The sequence below is a fragment of the Anolis sagrei genome, chromosome 4, assembly GCF_037176765.1.
Source record: "Anolis sagrei isolate rAnoSag1 chromosome 4, rAnoSag1.mat, whole genome shotgun sequence".
In the NCBI taxonomy this organism is placed as follows: domain Eukaryota; kingdom Metazoa; phylum Chordata; class Lepidosauria; order Squamata; family Dactyloidae; genus Anolis; species Anolis sagrei.
The window spans coordinates 208187137-208207953 of NC_090024.1; the positions used below are offsets into that span (position 1 = coordinate 208187137).

General features: G+C 40.8%; 1 protein-coding gene across 1 annotated transcript; it reads right to left on the bottom strand.

Annotated features, from left to right (window-relative positions):
* Positions 1–215: 215 nt before the first annotated feature.
* Positions 216–18278, bottom strand: EDEM2 (ER degradation enhancing alpha-mannosidase like protein 2). Its single transcript, XM_060772371.2, has 11 exons — positions 18093–18278; positions 17089–17199; positions 16122–16161; positions 15435–15540; positions 13813–13938; positions 10136–10347; positions 6841–6982; positions 6082–6206; positions 4867–5011; positions 1543–1664; positions 216–762 (listed from the first exon to the last, which is right to left on the bottom strand). The coding sequence occupies exons 1-11, from the start codon at positions 18185–18187 to the stop codon at positions 262–264; spliced, it is 1725 nt and encodes a 574-aa protein (XP_060628354.2). The 5' UTR covers positions 18188–18278; the 3' UTR covers positions 216–261.
* Between the last annotated feature and the right edge of the window lie 2539 nt (positions 18279–20817).

Sequence of the window (20817 nt, forward strand, 5' to 3'; positions counted from 1 at the left end):
AATCCTTTGTTTAAAAATGTTGTGGGGGGAGGGAAGTGAAAGAAACTGATGTGCAGAGGGGACTGGTGGACGCTGACAGCAACAAAGGATAGTAGCTGATCTTTCTTTTGCCAAATATTTCTTCCTTCCACTGTGAATGTTCATCAAAACAAGAACTACCTTGCTTTCTTTGAATGACAGTGCCCCCTAAGTATTTATCAAGGAAACAGCATTAGAAAGGTGCAAACAAAATAGATGTTTATTAAATTCAACAACTCTGAATCATGTATTGTCAAAGAAGACTTGGCCTAGAACAGCCAGTTTTGAGCTGAAGGGTTGAGTGGGGCAGCTCAGCAGTGGAGTTCTCCTTTTTTCTTTTCGTTTGGAGGATATTTGTTCCTTGCAGTTTTCTGAGGAAGTATCAGTAGAATCTTTTTGCCTCCCCTCTTCCCATTGATCTGAAGTTCTTGGAAAACTGAACTTCTTGCTTCTTTTGAAAGAATAGAACTCCTGCATTAAATCTTCCACCTCCCATTGCTCCTCCTTTTGTTTCCTGCAACAGTGCAGGGCGGCAGGATCTATTGGGTGGGCTTCAGTGTTGAAAATGTATCCACCGGCGCCAAGAATACACTCCCCATAGGGAGTCAGCATGACGTCAAAAGATGACCCATTGTTATGAATGAAGTTCTCAGGGTCAAACAGGAGATACAGGTATTTTACTGTTTCTGCCAAGAAGAAGGACTCCATGCGGTTATCTAGTCTGTGATCTCGCAGGTCTTTGATCTTTTAAAAAAGAAAGGAAAGGAAGGAGTGGTTACACTGCATGCCAAAGCTAGACTGTTAACAATTTCAGAAATAACCTGTCAGCTGTATTGGAGGATCACATCAAAGCAAGAACCAGGGGACTGGTTCTGGTGCAATTCTGCCGACTTGGTCAATTGGAAGGCTGCATAAAGGTTTTTGGAGGCCCTAGGCCAGAGCTTTCCAAACTGTGTGTCACAACACCTTAGTGTGTTGTCTGCAGTGCATAGGTATGTTACACAAATGTAATGAGAAACCTCTGAGTTTTTGCGAAATAAGCATATAATATATTTTAAAAAAATATAAATGGAAAATTTTCATAAGATATACTATCTCCTCATACATTTCATTATTACAATTTATGTATGTGTTCATATCTCCTATAATGGGTTGGTTTAACCTCTGGTTTGCCAAAAAACCCGAATTACTGTCACAAAATGATGCATGTTTAAAAAATGTGTCATCAACAGGAAATGCTCTGGTATAATCAAACCTATATAATCTGCTGAGCAGGACTGGTCTTAGAATTAAGTAGAAAGAAGCAATCATATAAAACAGTGAATAGTAAGTCTCCTTGCCACTCTTATCTGTGAGAAAATGGAGTGTCACAAAACCTGATTCGATCATAGGAACAGATGAAGGAGGTGTCATTATGTTTTTTGCCCCAGGTGGCAAAATGTCTTTGGCTTTTTTCTTTTTCTGCTGGTGACAAAGCTTGAGAAAGCCAACTCACTACTAGAAAGTTCAAGAGAAACACTTAACTGTTGCAAAGCCACATTCAACCTTGCAGATTTTTTCTATTGCCTCTACAACATCTCTGCCCAGCTCCAAAAGGGTGGGATCTCCCGTAGCACGATAGAGATACATGGCACTCTCTATTAGTTCTGTAAAATCCAAAACAAAGGAAAATATACTTAGCTGTCTTTTTTCTTTTGCATAGTTAGGTATGCAACACATAGAATGTACCTGATTAGTCTTTCAAAACTCGGGATACAAGAGATTCTAGAAGAGAGGTCTCCTGCTGCCTGACATAAAATACAAAGGTACCGGTTTCTGTCTTATACTGTCAATGCCATCATCTTCTAGTATATCAATCTTAAGTGTTGAATTAATTACAGTTTGTGTAAAATCTAATCTGAGTTAACACTAAAGAAAAATACTATTCAAGATCTACTCAACCATTTAGCTATGTGAGATTTCCTCACCCTGCAATTAGCAAGGGAGTTTCAAGAAATATGAAACAGAAGTAGATTGTATTGTTGAAGGCTTTCATGGCCGGAATCACTGGGTTGTTGTAGGTTTTTCCGGGTTATATGGCCATGTTATAGAGGCAAAATGCCTCTAGCACATGGCCATATAGCCTGGAAAAACCTACAACAACCCAGAAGTAGATTGGTCTAACACCATAGAGAAGAATCATGCACCTCCCAGCTGTTTTTGCGACTATAAGGACATCCCCCCAAACAAAAACACCCCCAACAAAACCACAAGGAGCATTCAACATCCTGAGCCCTTTCAGACTATATTTTTATAGTATTACTTAGGCTTGGTTGACCCCCCCCCCCAAAAAAAGATTCAAAACTTGTTTTGGATGTAGGGGGCACTGGTGGTTCAGTTCTAAAGTCACTTCCGAATTTGAAACTTTCCAAAACTTCCAAATTGATTTGTTAATACGGACATGCATGCGCAGTAGAGAAAAATAGCACTGGCACTGGGGAAACTTCAGAGGATTCTCCCTCCCTAATTTTTAGACCAATCCTGATGAAGCTTGCTACAGTGGTAGAACATATGGACCACTGTTGTTGTTGTTCATTCGTTCAGTCGTCTCCGACTCTTCATGACCTCATGGACCATCCCACGCCAGAGCTCCCTGTCGGCCGTCACCACCCCCAGCTCCTTCAAGGTCAGTCCAGTCACTTCAAGGATGCCATCCATCCATCTTGTCCTTGGTCGGCCCCTCTTCCTTTTGCCTTCCACTTTCCCCAGCATAATTGTCTTCTCTAGGCTTTGCTGTCTCCTCATGATGTGGCCAAAGTACTTCAATTTTGTCTCTAGTATCCTTCCCTCCAATGAGCAGTCGGGCTTTATTTCCTGGAGGATGGACTGGTTGGATCTTCTCGCAGTCCAAGGCACTCTCAGCACTTTCCTCCAGCACCACAGCTCAAAAGCATCGATCTTCCTTCGCTCAGCCTTCCCTAAGGTCCAGCTCTCACATCCGTAGGTTACTACAGGGAATACCATGGCTTTGACTAGGCGGATCTTTGTTGCCAGTGTGATGTCTCTACTCTTCACTATTTTATCGAGACTGGATATTGCTCTCCTCCCAAGAAGTAAGCGTCTTCTGATTTCCTGGCCACAGTCTGCATCTGCAGTAATCTTTGCACCTAGAAATACAAAGTCTGTCACGGCCTCCACATTTTCTCCCTCTATTTCCCAGTTATCAATCATTCTTGTTGCCATAATCTTGGGTTTTTTTTATGTTTAGCTGCAACCCAGCTTTTGCGCTTTCTTCTTTCACCTTGATTAGAAGGCTCCTCAGCTCCTCCTCGCTTTCGGCCATCAGAGTGGTGTCATCTGCATATCTGAGGTTGTTAATGTTTCTTCCAGCAATTTTTACCCCAGCTTTGCATTCATCAAGCCCCACACATTGCACGATGTGTTCTGCATACAAGTTAAAAAGGTTGGGTAAGAGTATGCAGCCTTGCCGTACACCTTTCCCAATCTTGAACCAGTCTGTTGTTCCGTGGTCAGTTCTGACTGTTGCTACTTGGTCCTTGTACAGATTCCTCAGGAGAGAGACAACCACTGTTAGCTCACCAAATTTCATAACCTTTGACTTATCCATGGATTTTTTTGGCAAATTCTCAAAGTTTTTATAAAAAAACATTTTAATAATAAAGAAAACCTGTTCCTGGTTTGAAAGTTATTTCCTGTTTCATTTGGTGGTCTTTACTTTGAAAGTAGCTGTTCTACTCCAGAAACTTTGTTTGTGTGGCACAAACTATGTTAAATAGGTGGAGAACAGAAATCATAGTACAGACCCAGGCTGGCTACCCTAGTGCCTTGTTCATGGCAATCAGGCCAAAGTAAAAGGATTGGTTTTTTAAGCAGTTTATGTTCTCTTGGCTTTGCATAAGTTGCTTATTGCTTTGCTGCCTTCTTTAGACTACTTTGTAGATTCAATCACTTTATTTTATAATTAGACAAAGACTGCTACAGCTATTTTTGGGTCCTTCAGCAATTTTGGCTAATAAGCAGGTGTGCATTGTGGGAAATGTAGTTTAACAGAAGGACCTTTTGTAATCCCTACCATTGGGGGCCTGGCCTTCACAAACTACAGTTACGATGGCTGTGATTAGCCATGCCATTCTTGCAGCACTGGCGGAAAGAATGAGATTTTAAAAATTCCCTTGCCTTTACCAAAGTTGCTTAATGGTTGTGAAAATTAAAATAATCTTGAAAGATATCTGAACATTATACAATATTTAAAAAAAGGTAAGTGGTTCAAATCCACCCCCCACCCCTTTCCTGCATGGTTCAAAACTGCTCCGGATGTCCAAATTCGTATGTCCCCCCCCCCCCCCCCCCAATTTCAGTCATTTCCGAGTGAACCTATCCAACCCTAGTATCATTATTCTACAATTCCACAGTACTATGTTGCTACTACAATTCTACTTTAACCACCATAATTCCATCCTGGGATCTACAGTTTAGGGAAGGGAATTTAGCATTCTTATGGAGGAATTTTAATGCCTCCATAAACTACCATGGCCCAGAAATTCACAGGATGCAACCATGGTAGTTAAAATAGAATCACAATGCTAGAATCGAGGAGTGTGAAAGGGGCTCTTGTTTGAGCAGAAAATCCGCGCTCCTAATATCTTTTTAATTTGCAAATTGAAAATGACTTCTTTATCACTACTGATTTTATATGGAAAGGCTAGTGTGGCTGCCAGAGACTGCTGGACCTGTAATAATGGTCCTTGAATCTCTGGAGCCTGTCTAAAGGACTGTGTCTAAAACCATGTCAAACTATTAGACAGAAGGTTAGAAACCTATTACAAAGATGGTTGTTTACAGACTTACCAGGTCTCAGTGGGTATCCTTCACGCTTTTCTACTGTATAACCCTGAGGGATATTGTAGAACTCAGGCAGCCCACCAAACTGCTTCCAAACGGTGTAATAATTGAGCAATGTCCGCATCGCACTATCTATGTCTCCAATAAGGCTCTGTGGGATGGGGAAGAGAACCAATGAGGTAATAAGGAATTAACCACACCAAACTTCACATCAAATTTTCTCTTCTAAGTGACAGGAGAACAAAGAATTATAACAGGATAGGATGGCTTTAGATTTTCATTTCAATAACTATTTCTTTTAAAGAAATCAATCCTTTCATTTCAATACAACAATAACTTTCCCAGATGTTCAATGGGAGTAGCAGCTCACACAGTCAATATTTATTTATTTCCCTGAGTCCCCAAGGGGGACTCTGAGCAGCTTACAGATTGGCCAGCAAGATTTGCTTCCTAGATTTTGTATTTGTACAACCATTCTTGACAAACTGCCTTTGACAACACTAACTTTCCTCCAATAATAATAATAATAATAATAATAATAATAATAATAATAATAAAAAATATACTTATAACCTGCCCTATCTCCCCAAGGGGACTCAGGGTGGTTTCCAACAAAAATAACCAAGTGGCAAACATTCACTGCTGAAGACAAACAAGTGACAAATCAAAACAGTGATAAGGTAATCTCAATATAAAACTGAAAAACTTAAACATAACACATTAGACTTAAAGGCATTAAAGCTAAAATGGTTTCCAGCATCCAACAGGTGGAGGTAGGTGTCAAATATCCAGGTGTAGATATAGAAAGTTGTACTAGTCCTCCTCCTCTATACCAATATCTTCTTTAAGCTTTTTATTTATGAGGAGGGTGAAGGAAACATCTGGCTTATGGAAGCCCCACACCTTGAAGTGAGGGAAATGCCTTGCTGTGCCTAAGAAGATAAGAGAAGCACAGAATAAACTTGCTTCTTGGCTAGAGGTAAGAAAAATATTCTCAAAGCCTCCCTGTGGACAGTCCAGGAGAGGTGCAACCAGACTGTGTCAGATGAATAGGTTTGGTGGGTCAACCTGCTCCAGCTCACAATACAGCATTATCCAATAGAGGCTGAATATTGGATCCACATTGTTCTCACTGGACGTTCTACTTTGTCCAGTGCCTATTTTGATTTTCTACAGTACTGATCCCCAATTGAAACACTATGATCCAAGAGTAGTCCTTACCTGTAATCCAGGCCAGTAGGCTTCCAGGGACTGAAAAACTGGCATTGAGACAGTCCCTTTGTACATTTGAACCCAGAGGTACCAATCATCAAATTTTGTATAATTCTTTAAAGCTTTGTTATAGTCTATAGAAAAAAGCAAGCCAAAGCCAGTAAAACAGATCGGATGAGAAACATAACAATTTAGAGCAAAGTATAATGCCTTCCACCTGCAAATACTTCAAGGGGTCATCCTTTTGGAAAACGTATCAACCAAATCTCTATTATGCTTGAACAAATCATGAGGGCAACATGAAGATAACAATTTTAAAGGCATGAAATTTGTCTGCAACACAGGGAAAAATGCAAAAGTCTCATTAAAGCTGATGGATAGGCAAGCAAGAATGGGCTGTCAGTGACTACTTGCCTCTCAGAAATGTTTCTTAGCAAAACCAGATCCATGATTTCTTGCAAAAGGCTGGGACACATAAGACTTCTTACCCCCTATATATGTGTGTTGGCATCAACTACTCAAAATGCCTATATGGTTGTAAATTTAAAGAGAAAGACGACTGAGAAGCAAACAACAATAAAAGTTATGGACTGCAAGGAACATTTCTAGTTCTCAGGCACTCAATCCAAGAAATCATAGGAGAATGAAGAGTGAGCTCTCATGCTGATCCAAAGATGTTGTTTTAAATGCAGCCCTATAAGTAGGTTCCTACATCCATTCACATCATACTTAGTAAGTTTCTTAGATAAGGATTTATGTGCGTCTCACCTAAAAACATGGACATGAGTTCTTCATCTTGTAATAAGATGGCTCCTTTAACAAGATATTCAAAATAAGAATCTACTCCTGCTCCAATCCCAGCATCTTGGGCTACCCATTTGGCAGTTACTACATCAACATGATTTCCCACCTGGAAAAAAAAATCATGCCTTTAAGACTCATTTGTAACTAGTATAAATGTACATTTCTATAACCATATCAAACAGATTCCAATTAGCTTATTTATAAGAGATGTGTACAATTGGGGGATGTAAATAAGTACAACATTACGTTATGGCCACAAAAAACCTTTAACATCAATAGCTGAACATCTTGTGTAACCGTCTTACACTTCGGGTATAAATTTTGTGCCGTACACACCATTAAGGTTTGTATCTTCACTAAAAAAAGGAAAGATTTTTGTAAGCATGGGGCCAGTTATCCCTAAGGCAGAAAATTAATGGTTCCTAAACGCAAACACAAAGACATCTAATATCTGCCTATCCAGACATTTTATGTTGGTTTACTACTCCTGCTTGAAGTTTTATGATTTTGCTACCTTGCAGTTATATTACATGAAGGAATGTATTTTGTCCTTCATATTGTGTTTTATAGTGGCACACTGTCCAGAAATCTTGTAAAATAAAAAAGAATTACATTTTTTAAAAAATGAAATAAATCTCAGTGAGTGCATTTTACCCGTATTCTGTCCCACAGGTACAATTTTCAATAGAGACTGAACTATAAAATGATAACTAAACATGTGAGCTCAACAAGCTACCAGGGTATAGAAGACAGAGGACAACTATGATAGTGCTGCGGTTAATGATGCAACTAGACTCAAGTTGAAAAGATGTTTAAGCTGTTGATGTTTTTTTGCAATTAAAGTCACAAGTTGCACAACATGTATTACAGGAACGTGGAGTGTGAGAAACATGAACTGGGGAAGCTAGACATAGTAAATAAGAAATAGAGAATATAAACATTGCAGTATATTGGGGGAGCAAGCTATAATGAATAAGAATGGGACATTTTGAGTCAGAAAATTACAGTGTTTTATTCTGGAAGTTAAAGGCTTTGAAGAAAATAGGGCAGCATTAATAATGATGAGAGATGTAGCCAAAGCACTCAAAAGATATAATACAAAATTAGACTGAATAATATCACTAGGTCCTCAGGGAAACTCCATCGATATAACCGTAATCAAGTTTATGCTCCAGCTACAGAGGCAGAAGAAGAAGAAACCAAAAGTTAAGTGATGTAATACAGGAGGAAATTGATCACACAGCAAAACAGAATTTATTGCTAATAGGCCACTGGAATGCAAAAGGGAGGAGATACGGCAAAAAACAAAGATCATATGAAAATTTGGCCTAGGATCAAGATATGAAGCAGGAGACTGACAGAAGGAATTCTATGAGGCCAACAGTTTGTTCACTGCAAATACACTCTTCAAGTAACTAGAAAGGCTACTGTATATAGGAACCCAGGGACATTTTCAGGGAGGAAGACAAAAGGACACTGGAGAGAAAACAAAAGAGAAGTCTCCATGGATCATGTAGGAAACTATTCAAGCAATAAAGAATAGATTAGAAGCAAAAGTAAAAGGTGGCAGAAACAAAACCAGAACCCTGAATGCAACTGTTCAGCTGCTTGTACACAGGGAGAAGGAGAACTACTATAATAATCAATTCAGAGAAATAGAACATGCCAACAGAAAGGAAGGACAAGAGACCTCTTCTACAAGATCTGAGAAAACAAAGGGAAATTTAAATCAAGAGTGGGGATGCACTGCAATCAGCAAAGGGTTATATTACATAACTGAGTAGAATTTTTTTAAAATGAAAACAATACACCGAAGAACTATATAAATGAGACAGAAGAATGACAGATTCATTCAATGATGTGCCACCCAAAGAGCACCCACAATTTTAGAAAGTGAAGAACTAAATCATCAAGAACAGACGGCATATGAAAAGAGTTGCTTGAAGCTGCAAAGCCACAGACTACTCTAGTTCTATATAAAACTTATCAATAAATACAGAAAAAAATAGCCCACTCTCAATATAGTGTCCAAGAAAGTGGACACTAAGGACTGCAGCACCCACAGGACCACTGCATTATTTTCCCATGGAAAAAAGTGATGCTCAAAATAATATAGCAAAAATGTTTATCATATATGGAATACGAAATGCCAGATGTCCAAGCTGGGTTCAGGAAAAGAAGAGGCAGTAGGGTTCATATTGTGAGCATACAATGCCTAATGGAGCACACCAAAGGATTTCAGGGGGAAAAATACTTTATGGAGTAGAGCAAAAGTATGGATGAAAGAAATGGGTGTGCTACAAGATTTGATTGTCCTGGTGCATAACCTGTACTCAGGACAAGAGGTTACTGCCAGGACAAAATGTGGAGAAATTGAATGTTTTCCAACTGGCAAGGAGTAAGGCAAGACTGCATTTTATCACTCTATCTATTTAAGTTATACATTCAACATAATACCAGATGTAAAGCAGAATTAGACTTAGAGGAAGAAGGCAGGAAAACTGGAAGAAGAAACAATAATTTAAGATATGCAGATGATACTATACTATTAGCAGAAAATCACAAAGACATAAACATTACTAAAAGAAGCAAAGCAAGAAAGTGCAAAGACAAATTTAGAACTGAACATTAAGAAAACAAAAATAATGACTATTTACATTACTTGAAAGCAGACAGTGAAGGCACTGAAATATTTCAAGATTGTCCATACTTTGGCTCAGTCAGTGAAGAAATCAGAGGACTAAAAGGTGGAAGGGCATCTATGAAGGAACTAAAGAATCCTGAAGCCTAAAGATATATAATTGAATACTAAAGTTAGGATTTTCCATGCCTTTATATTTCCAATTTCTATGTAATGGTTGAGAAAGCTGCACAATGAAGAAAACTGAGAGGAAGTAAAGAAATGTGTTCCTGGCAAAGACTTCTATGGATATCGTAGACTGCGAAAAGCCAAGTTAATAGTTCCTAGAGCAAATCAAGCCAAAAAACCTAATCCAAGACTGTTGTAGTTTGAACGTACCATGAGAAGACACTAGAAGGTACAATAATGTGTGGTAAGATAGAAGGCAGCAGGTAAAGTGCAAGACTGTATTACAGATGGATAAGCTCAAGGAAGCCATGGCTTGAATCTGCCAGATCTCAGCAGAGATGTTGCTGAAAGGGTGGTCTGGAGGTCTTTCATTCATGGGGTCACCATAAGTCAAAGTCAACTTGATGACAATTAATAACAACAAAGTGTGACGGGAGCTTTTCCACTCACCAGGCCGATGTCTGACCGATTTTTCCAAAGGGTCTTAAGAGCCTTTCTGGCAACATCTTCAAATACTGGGTCACCTGTGAGATGACTGAGTGTAGCAAATTCCAGTATAAATGTACCGATACCAGCAGTACAAGTAATTGGTGTCTCTCCAGGGTTTACTCCATGTAGTAAATTCACTGTCCCATAGGGCATTCCGGTTGGTGTCTGGAAGGCTTCAAAAGAAAGATATATAATAGGGGTGGGCAAATGAAAATGATGATCCTTGGGCTGCATGCAGCCCCTGAGGCTGGTTTTGTGTCCCTCAAATTATTCTATTTTTTAGTGTATCAGTTTGTTTTTTTCAATAGGTATCACTAAGGCCATCTTCACATCCTATGGGGGAATTATTGGGTGATAACAGTTCTGCTATTAAGTGGTTTAAAATTAAAACATAAACTCTGGTTCTATACATATGAACTACTATTAAAACAGCGTGTATTCCATACATTCACAGGTTTGGCACATAACACAGCAAATTGTTTTCTGGCACAAAAAAGACATCTTGAGAACCTCAACCTTCAAACTAATTAAAATGAGGATGTTTCTTTCCTTCCTGGTTGCACAGAAGTTCTTGAAATTGCAGAACAGACCAATAAAGGCTCAAAACCACTGCTTTGTGAATTTATCAGAGCTGTATATTATAGATATGCATTTTAACTTGATGTATTTTAATGCTTTCAAAACATGTTGACTCTTTATTAATAATATATAGATGCACCTAATAAACAATGTCACAATAATTTCTGCATTTTTTGGATAATGGGTACTTTGCTTTTTCCCAGAACAACAGTGACACAACCTATAATAGTCAATAAATTATTTCTATATATTCTTTTAGTGCCAGTTCCTTATTTAAGAATTCCAGGTCCATTGCCTCTTTATTAGAAAGGATGCAGCATAGGTTCTAAATGTTCAATATGTCACTACTAACTGGGCACATAAATATTTAGTGCTCTCAGTGGCATGAATGGAAAAAAAACATTGGATTATAGTTTTCAGAATTTCCAGCCTTGTTAGCCAGCTGCATATGGTTGGAAGATGCTGGAAATTATAGTCCAAAACAGCAAATAGGCAGTCCGCAGGTTATTAACAAGATAGGTTCTGTAGGTTTGTTCTTAAGTTGAATTTGTCTGTAAGTCAGAACAGGTAATTTTTTAAAAAAGTTTAACTTTAGCCAAAATATGTATTTTTTTAGTTTTGGAAATTATAGGGAAGGGTTAACGCCCCTGTGGTATTTGTTTTGCCCCTGTTCAGACACTTCTTACTTACTTAGGCGATCCCTCGTTGGACGAGTAAGATGGTCTTCCATTATGGATTTCCTTGTGGGTCCGTATGTGGCTGTGGAGCCCTATTCTTGCTCTGCATCTTCTTCTGCAGTGAGGGCATTGGTTTCCAGGTGGAAGGCGGTCCCGGTCGGGGTTGGCTTGACGCGCCTTCCTCCTGGCACGTTTCTCTCTTTCACCCTCCACTCGTGCCTCCTCAAATTCTGCAGCACTGCTGGTCACAGCTGTCCTCCAGCTGGAGCACTCAAGGGCCAGGGCTTCCCAGTTCTCAGTGTCTATGCCAGAGTTTTTAAGGTTGGCTTTGAGCCCATCTTTAAATCTCTTTTCCTGTCCACCAACGTTCCGTTTTCCGTTCTTAAGTTCGGAGTAGAACAACTGCTTTGGGAGACGGTGGTCAGGCATCCGGACAACGTGGCCGGCCCAGCGGAGTTGATGTTGGAGGACCATCGCTTCAATGCTGGTGGTCTTTGCTTCTTCCAGCACACTGACGTTTGTCCGCTTGTCTTCCCAGGAGATTTGCAGGATTTTCCGGAGGCAGCGCTGATGGAAACGTTCCAGGAGCTGCATGTGACGTCTGTAGACAGTCCACGTCTCACAGGCATATAGCAGGGTTGGGAGGACAATAGCTTTATAAACAAGCACCTTGGTATCCCTACGGAGGTCCCGGTCCTCAAACACTCTCTGCTTCATTCTGGAAAATGCTGCACTTGCAGAGCTCAGGCGGTGTTGTATTTCGGCGTCGATGTTGACTTTGGTGGAGAGGTGGCTGCCAAGGTAGCGGAAATGGTCCACATTTTCTAATGTGACACCATTAAGCTGTATTACTGGCATTGGAGAGGGATTGGCTGGCGACTGCTGGAACAGCACCTTGGTTTTCTCAATGTTCAGTGACAGGCCGAGCTTCTCATATGCTTCTGCGAAGGTGTTTAAAGTGGCTTGTAGATCTTCTTCTAAATGCGCACAGACAACATTTTGAAAAATTTGGCTTGTTGTGAAAACAAGGACTGGTGAGAAAGCTTCAGTGGAGACCCCTTTCCCCCCATGATGACTCTTCCAGGAGCAAATTTCCTTTTTTAGGGGTAGATTTCTCTCCCTTCCTGTTATGTCACCTCCGTTCTTAACTATGAGTCATTTGTAAGTCAGATGTTTGTAACTCGGGCACTGCCTCTATTGTAAAATTATTGTGTGTGTGTTTTTAAAGGAAGCAAATGGGGCAAAAGGGGACAATTGTGGTTCTGCAGCCTGAGCTCCTCTTTCTGCAAGTAAAATGATTTGCATTGTGGTCAGGGGGAAATGAAACTGTTCAAAGTGACTCTCCCAGCAAGCCCAAATGATTTATCACAGTCCCTAAACTCACTGCTAAAACATTTTTGGATTATCACATCAACTGAATAAACTTCGAAAATGGTTTTTAAGCACTTTCAGCTGCCTAAAAACAGAAACCTGTTTTTTGCCTTCGACAACACAGAGATCCCTGTTTTTTTGAAAAGCACTCCTTCAGCATGGGTTGAAAGAGTGGTATGAGGTGGGAATATAGAATAATGTTGTGGAATCATAAGAGATTCCGTTCATGGCTGGGGAGCTTCAAACCTATGCTACCAGCCATGTGTGATAATGTCTTTAATGGCCCAGTAGGGCTACCTTTTCCTGCCAGTTCTTTATTTTTAGATATATTTCACCTTTTGCTTCCAGTTTCCCATTAAATCATGCAACCAACTGACACAACTTTCATACTTGGAAACAAGTGAAGTTAAGGACATTTTGCATATATCTATCTATCTCACACATCAAGAGTAGTGTCTTTTTTGTTCTTGGTTAAATTATATACTGCATTTGTTGTTGGGTGTTTTCAAGCTGTTTCTGACTTAAGGTGACCCTGAAGCAAACATATCACTTTTTTTGGGACAGAGAATAGATTTGTTTAGAGGACTGTTACTTTCTTCTAAGGCTGGGAGTTTATGACTTGCCTAATGTCAGCCAGTACATTTTCATAGCAGAATTTGAACTTTGGTCTCCAGACTCGCAGTCCAATGCTCAAAGTAGTACACTATGGTGGTTCTCTTATACACGCCATTCGTTGATATCAGTTCATCTCTAGATGCACACGAAAGCCATAATCTTACTCAATACACTGCCATTCTTTTAACTATTTTTTGTTTCTTTTGTATACACTTTTACAAATGGTAGACTCTGAAGTCCACATTAATTTCTTCATTTAGAATAATTCTAGCCATGATATACACTTCCTCTGTTTATGATTCCATTAATACACCATCAAGAAATTAAGCCAGTCAAAATTGAAGTACTACAGAAGGCAGGGGGAGATTAATTCTCAGTCTTTTTAAGAACAGTCACCTGGTAAAAGTTTTCGGGCTGCGTCCTCTGCCATCCTCAACAGGGGCCCAGAGCATGGCCATCCTGCTTCCACTTCAACACCAGCTTTCTTAGATAACAAATGAGCAGACAGGAGACCACCAACCACTGCAAGAGGCAGACAACACTAACTTAGAATCACAGTAAGACTGTCAAGTGTGCAAACATGACCGATCACTTTCTTTTCAGAGCCAGTCATTCTATTTAGCTTCTCCAGAGATACAAAATAAATTTCCAATGTTGCCCTTAGTCACTGTAAGAAATATATTATTTAAGCTATTAAAGATTTAATTAAAGCAGCAGTCTTCCTTAACCTAGTACGGTCATCCCTAATGATTGGCCATCTTGGCATGCAAACTAAGCCACTATGATGGAGAAAGAAGAACCAGTGGCTTAACAATAAATTCCAGAAAACTCTCAAACCAAAGAACAAACAGATCACATAATCCCAAGAACGCAAGGGCAGCTCTGTTGGATCTGACCTATAGTTCATCTACTGCCAGCTCCGTGTTTCTGCCAGCTAGAAGCATTCAGGGAGCATATAAGCTGGGCATGAAGACAAGAAGTTTCATCCTTGCATATGGTATTGAGGTATATTACAGCTCAGCAAGGAAATTCCATTAGCTTTATTTATACAGAGGCTCTAATTCTGTAGTTACAACAGAAGGATTTTCCATGTTATCCCCCTCACATAATAGAATAACAAGCTCTTCTCCTCTTTAAGGAATTCTATTATTTATGACTATCATTCACTAACACTGCAGTCCTATCAAGGCTTCTGCCTTCATATAGCACGTAGACTCTGCCTGAAATCCAACTAGACAAACCAGTGACAATTAGGAGGTGGAAATGCTGGTTTCATAACTCTAATTCTCAGTCAGCACTAGCTGTAGCAGAAACTGATCCCAGATGTGTTTGCCAGGGAAAATAGAGGAGCACACCAAGACCTCATTGGAACAAGGAGAGGTATGCTTATGAGTTATATACAGGGATGATCTCTTTAAAAGACAGGCTTATATGGCAATAGCAATTCCTTCCTTCTTGAATGTGAGTGTAGTTTTGTTTAATATCCAGTTAGAACTAGATGGGACAGACTGGTCCGCTTTGTACAGTGAATCCAGTTTGTCTTGTTCTTTCTGACAGATTTGTTCATATTTATGGCTCTGGCCACTGTAAAGTTATGGCTTCCCTCTTATGTTTCTCTAAATTTCAAGAAGAACAGAAATGCCTCAGATAGCAAAATATACTTGGTTTAAGGCAAAACATGGTTGTAACTGCATCCTGCAAAGCAAGGAAATTCATGTCATAGATGTAGCCCCCAAAATACATGTATGAGGAACATGTAGCCTTTTAGGTATTGATGATATTAGATATTTCTGTTACCACTCATTATCAACCAGGCCAGTGGTTCTCAACTGAGTCCCCAGGTGTTTTGGCCTACAACTCCAAAAAAATCCAGCTAGTTTACCAGCTGTTAGGATTTCAGGGAGTTGAAGGCCAAAACATCTAGGGACCCACAGGTTGAGAATTACTGATCTAGGCTATGACAAATAGAAGGGTTTAAGCTAATGTTCCCCACCTCCATTTTAAAGAGTTAGGCTCACCTCTGATATTGGTTTCAAAGACAGAAGCATTTACATCGATATCGAAGTTCACGCCTTCTTGCAGCACACTGACAACTCTCTGGAACTCAGATATGTTACCCAAAATCTAGACATAAAATTTTAAAAACTGAATTCACAACGGATTGTTTATAATACAGCATATATCTACAATAAGACAAAAGATCCATTCTAAAATACAACCCCCCTCAAAAAAACCCAAATGACAAAGATGCTAACCTACATACTTGCTTGAATTGGAAACTATTTTCCCTGCCTGACAATGCACTAATAATAATAATAATAATAATAATAATAATAATAATAATATATTTCTAGACCACCCTCTCTCCCCAGAAGGACTCGGGGAAACTTACACATAAAAAGGTAAACATTCAATGCCTTTAAATAGGTACAGACACGGCAAAATAATACAAAATAATGGAGAGTAGCAAATAAAAAGTACCAAAATGTTAAAGAGATGATTATACTTCTAATTCTAATGCAGAACATGTTCAAAAACATAACATAGAAATTTTGCATAATCTCTCAACAAATGGAGAAACTGAAATGGCAAGGATGAGAAACAGAACTCATTCTTTATCTGCAAAGGGCATACTTGACAAATAGGCAACACACAAGAAACTTAAGAAAAAAGAAGCTGATACTGAAAGTATGGTTCTTACTTACTAACAGGGTATCCAGTGCATCGATCAGTGTAAGAGAAAAACTGAAAAAGAACAAATGACAATAAAGCAGTGTCTTGTGGAGGGAAAGGTTACATCAACAACAGTGGCATGGATAAATGCACACTCTGACACTGAACCCAAGGGCTTCCTGCTTCTAGGACATTAGGAACAAAGTTGATGAGTTATATGCATCAGAGCAACTTGAGAAATGGCAAGTCGCTTCTGGTTTGAGAGAATTGGCCATCTGCAAGGAAGTTGCCCAGGGACGCGCAGATGTTTTACCAACCATCGGGAGGCTTCTCTCAGGTCACTGCATGAGAAGCTGGAGCTGACAGAAGGAAGCTCATCTCGCTCCCCGTATTCAAACTGCTGACCTTTCGGTCCGCAGTCCTGCCAACACAAGGGTTTAACCCATTGTGCCATCGGGGGCTCCAGCTGAGTTCTCTGATGCCCAAAGAGTCCCCAGCTCACCATGGCCAGAAACCCAATGGGAGGAAAGAAGAGGGCAAAGCAGGCGGGAGACGTTTCTAACACAATGCCCTACAAAAAGGAGGCATTCCAGATGCTCCCTGGGCTGTCAGTATACTTTCCACTCTTTAAGGAAAAAAGCGGGAAGGAAGAGAAAATCCCCCACCAATGATTCATATTCATTTACTCTGGGTTGGGTACAAGTTGCAGTTAACGAGGTTGCTCACTGACTGGGAGGAAGGCTAATGTGTCTGGAAGAGAGCAGGTAGTTTTGGGTTTTGGAATATTTTAGATTTATTGATAAGGGAAAATTAACCTGTGTTGTCAGGTTTGTATAGACTGATTTATTTTCTCTCAACTATTTTATGTTGGCAACAAGCTCAATGTGTTGTACCAGATTACAAAGTTCTATAAGAAAAGTGTAATCTGGTACAACACAGTTCTATAAGAAAAGGGTAATGGCTTAAAATTCTGTGAGCAAAGAGAGTAAGAGCGAGTACCTTCCCCAAGTGTCCTGCCCGTCACATGTCAATGGACGCAGTTCATCATACGGGAAGGCATTTTCTAGGTAGTTATCATAAGCATGATAAAACATGGACTTGACTCGTTCTCTAAAGGGGAAAAAGAGGATTATGTCAGAAGCACTGCTGAAAAGCAATTTGTGTAAAACAAATGAGGTCCTCTGAAGTCACTGTGAGAAGGTCCTCCATTGTGCATGTGGCAAGGCTCAGGCCGCATTGTAGTAGCTGGTCTGTGGTTTGCTCAGAAGCAACTTGCAGCATGCAACCAAACAAAAAATAGTTAAATTAGGTGACTTAAACCTAGTTTTCAAGCAGCACCCATGCAACAGATTTAATTTTGAACGGACATTCCTCACAGCAGCACAACTGCAGCATTTTTGTATGTTTTTAAGATGCGGAATTGCTGAGTGTCATCTTGGGATGAGACCTATCTCAAGATCCTCTGGAGAGTAATTCCCAAGGCTCCACTGCTGTGGCATCTGTCGATTGAAAACCTCTGTCTATTGAAAACCTCTCCACTGCTGTGGCATCTGTCTATTGAAAATCTCTGCCAGAAGCATAAAGCATAATAACCATAATTTCATTTCATCCTCACTGAGAGCCGGCTGTTAGGAATTGTGGGAGTTGAAGTCCAAAACACCCGGAGGGCCCAAGTTTGCCCATGCCTGGTATATGCAAGTCAATGAATTCTCCTGTCAACAAACATTTGACCGATCTTCTGTCTGCAGCCTCCCATTTCCTTCTGGGAGAAGGACTACTGGTGCCATCTCCCTCCTCTCCTGGGCATGGGTGCATCTACACTGCAGATTTAATGCAGTTTGACACCACTTTAGCTGCCTTGGCTCAATGCTATGGAATCCTGGGAGCTGTCTCAAGACCTTGGGAAATTACAGCTCCCAGGATACGACAGCACTGAGCCAGGGCAGTTCAAGGGCTGTCAAACCGCATTCGTTTTACAGTGTAGACGCCCACACCCAGCTCACCTGTAGTGGGCGACGTCGACGGCCTTCCCCGTGGCCAGGGGCAGGTGCAGCACCCACAGCCAGACCCAGCCCAGCGGGTGGAGTGAGCGCCGCATCTAAAAGGCGCCGCCGAGGAGGAAGCTTCCACGGCCGCCCAGCCATGCACCCACCGGGAGCTTCTCTTCCGGGTTCCGCCCCCTTCGTCCTCCACGCTCCAATCAGGGCCGCCGGCACCGCCCCCGCCCACCCGAGGGCTGACGCGAAGCGCGCGGATTGGTGCGGCGCTCTCGACCCGCTCCAATGCGATTGCGCACAGCTATGGGCGGGGCCTCAAAAGTTGTGGGCAGGGCTTCCATTGCTTGGCCAGTGCAAGTCGGCGCTTTGGCATGGGTCTGCCGCTAGAGGGCGCTGCGACTCCAGGTGTGCAACTACGCCAGTCCAGTTTGACACCAGTCATGGCTCAGCTACAGTTTTATAAGGTCTTTAGCCTTCTCTACAAAGAGTATTGGTTCCTCACCAAACTACAACTCCCAGGATTCCACAGCACCGAACCATGGCAACTAAAGTGGGGTCAAACTGTATTTATTCCATTGTGTAGATCAGGAGTCCTCAAACTAAGGCCCTGGGGCCGCATACGGCCCTCCAGGGTAATTTACCTGGCCCTTGCTCAGGGAAAAGCACACAACAACAACAATCCTATTTCATCAGCCAAAAGCAAGCCCGCCCTCCCCATTGAAATAATAATAACTTTATATTTGTTAAAATTGTTCTTCATTTGAATTATTGTTTTGTTTTAAAGTGTTTTTTGCACTACAAATAAGATATGTGCAGTGTGCATAGGAATTCATTCATGTTTTTGGTTTTTTGTGTGGGTTTTTTGCATTTATAATCTGGCCCTCCAACAGTTTGAGGGACTGTGATCTGGCCCTCTGTTAAAAAAGTTTGAGGACCCCTGGTGTAGATTATGACAATAATAATAATGGGTTGTTGTAGGTTTTTTTCGGGCTGTATGGCCATGGGCTAGAGGCATTCTCTCCTGACGTTTCGCCTGCACTTTGGCAAGCATCCTCAGAGGTAGTGAGGTCTGTTGAAACTAGGCAAAAGGATTTATATATCTGTGGCATGACCAGGGTGAGACAAAGGACTCTTCTCTGCTTGAGCTAGGTGTGAATGTTTCAACTGACCACCTTGATTAGCATACAATGGCCTGACTGCACCTGGGGCAAACTTTTGTATAATAATAATAATAATAATAATAATAATAATAATAATAATTGTGCGGTTTTCTGGCCTTGTATATTTCTGCCGCCATCAGAACAAATGCAATTAAGGCCAGTATTGAAAAATCAGCTGATGACCCAAAATGTAGACTTTGCAAGGAAGCTGATGAAACCATGGACCATATCCTCAGCTGCTGCAAGAAAGTCGCACAAACGGACTACAAACAAAGACACAACTCTGTGGCCCAGATGATTCACTGGAACTTATGTCACAAGGTGAGATCATAAACCCGCAAAAGTAGTGGAAAATGAACATGTAAAAATACTGTGGGACTTTCGAATCCAGACTGACAAAGTTTTGGAACACAATATACCAGACATCACAATTATGGAAAAGAAAAAAAAGTTTGTATTATTGATGTTGCCATACCGGGTGACAGTCGTATTGAGGAAAAACATCAGGAAAAATTCAGCTGTAATCAGGACCTCAAAATCGAACTGCAAAGGCTCTGGCATAAACCAGTGCAGGTGGTCCCAGTGGTCATTGGCACTCTGGGTGCCATGCCAAAAGATATCAGCAGGCATTTGGAAACAATAAACATCGACAAAATCATGATCTGTCAACTGCAAAAGGCCACCTTACTTGGATCTGCGCGCATCATTTGAAAATACATCCCACAGTCCTAGACGCTTGGGAAATGTTCAACTTGTGATTTTGTGATACGAAATCCAGCATATAGATCTCGTTTGCTGTGACATACTGTGCTTTTGTGTCAGTAAAATAATAATAATAATAACAATAAACTTTATTTATACCCTGCCACCATCTTCCCAAAGGGAACTCGGGGTGGCTAACGTGAGACCATGCCCAAAAATAATACAACAAAATAAGATACAGCGAAAATTAAACACAACAAAATACATAATGTAACAAAATAAAACAGACAGTACAAAATAACATAATAAAATCAAACATGAAGGGGGGGGGATAAATGTGCAAGATAAAATGATAAAAACGTTAAAACCCTGGGTGAGATAGGAAATAGAAAAAGTGTATTTCTAAGGGAAGAGTCCGAGAAGGAGGAGCAGTGGGGTTTGGTCTTCATTAAGGGTAGGGGAAAGTGCATCATGTGGACAACTGTAGATGAAAAACTAACAAAATGGGTTAGATGGTCACTCTCCGAAGGAAAAGCCAAGTTTTCAGATATTACTTAAAAGCTGCTAAGGTGGAGGCTTGCCGAATCTCAACTGGTAGCAAGTTCCAAAGCTGGGGGCCACAGCGGAGAAGGCTCTCTTCCGCGTTCCCACAAGCCGTGCCTGTGATAGGGGAAGGGGCAAAAGGAAGGCTTCTCCAGAAGATCGAAGAGATTGTGTAGGTTTATGGTAGGAGATGCGGTCACAAAGATAGGCAGGTCCCAAACTGTTCAGGGCTTTATAGGTGATGACCTGCACCTTGAATTTGGACCGGAAAATAGACGGCAGCCAATGGAGCTCCTTAAACGGGGATGGGTTGATTGCTCCCTGTA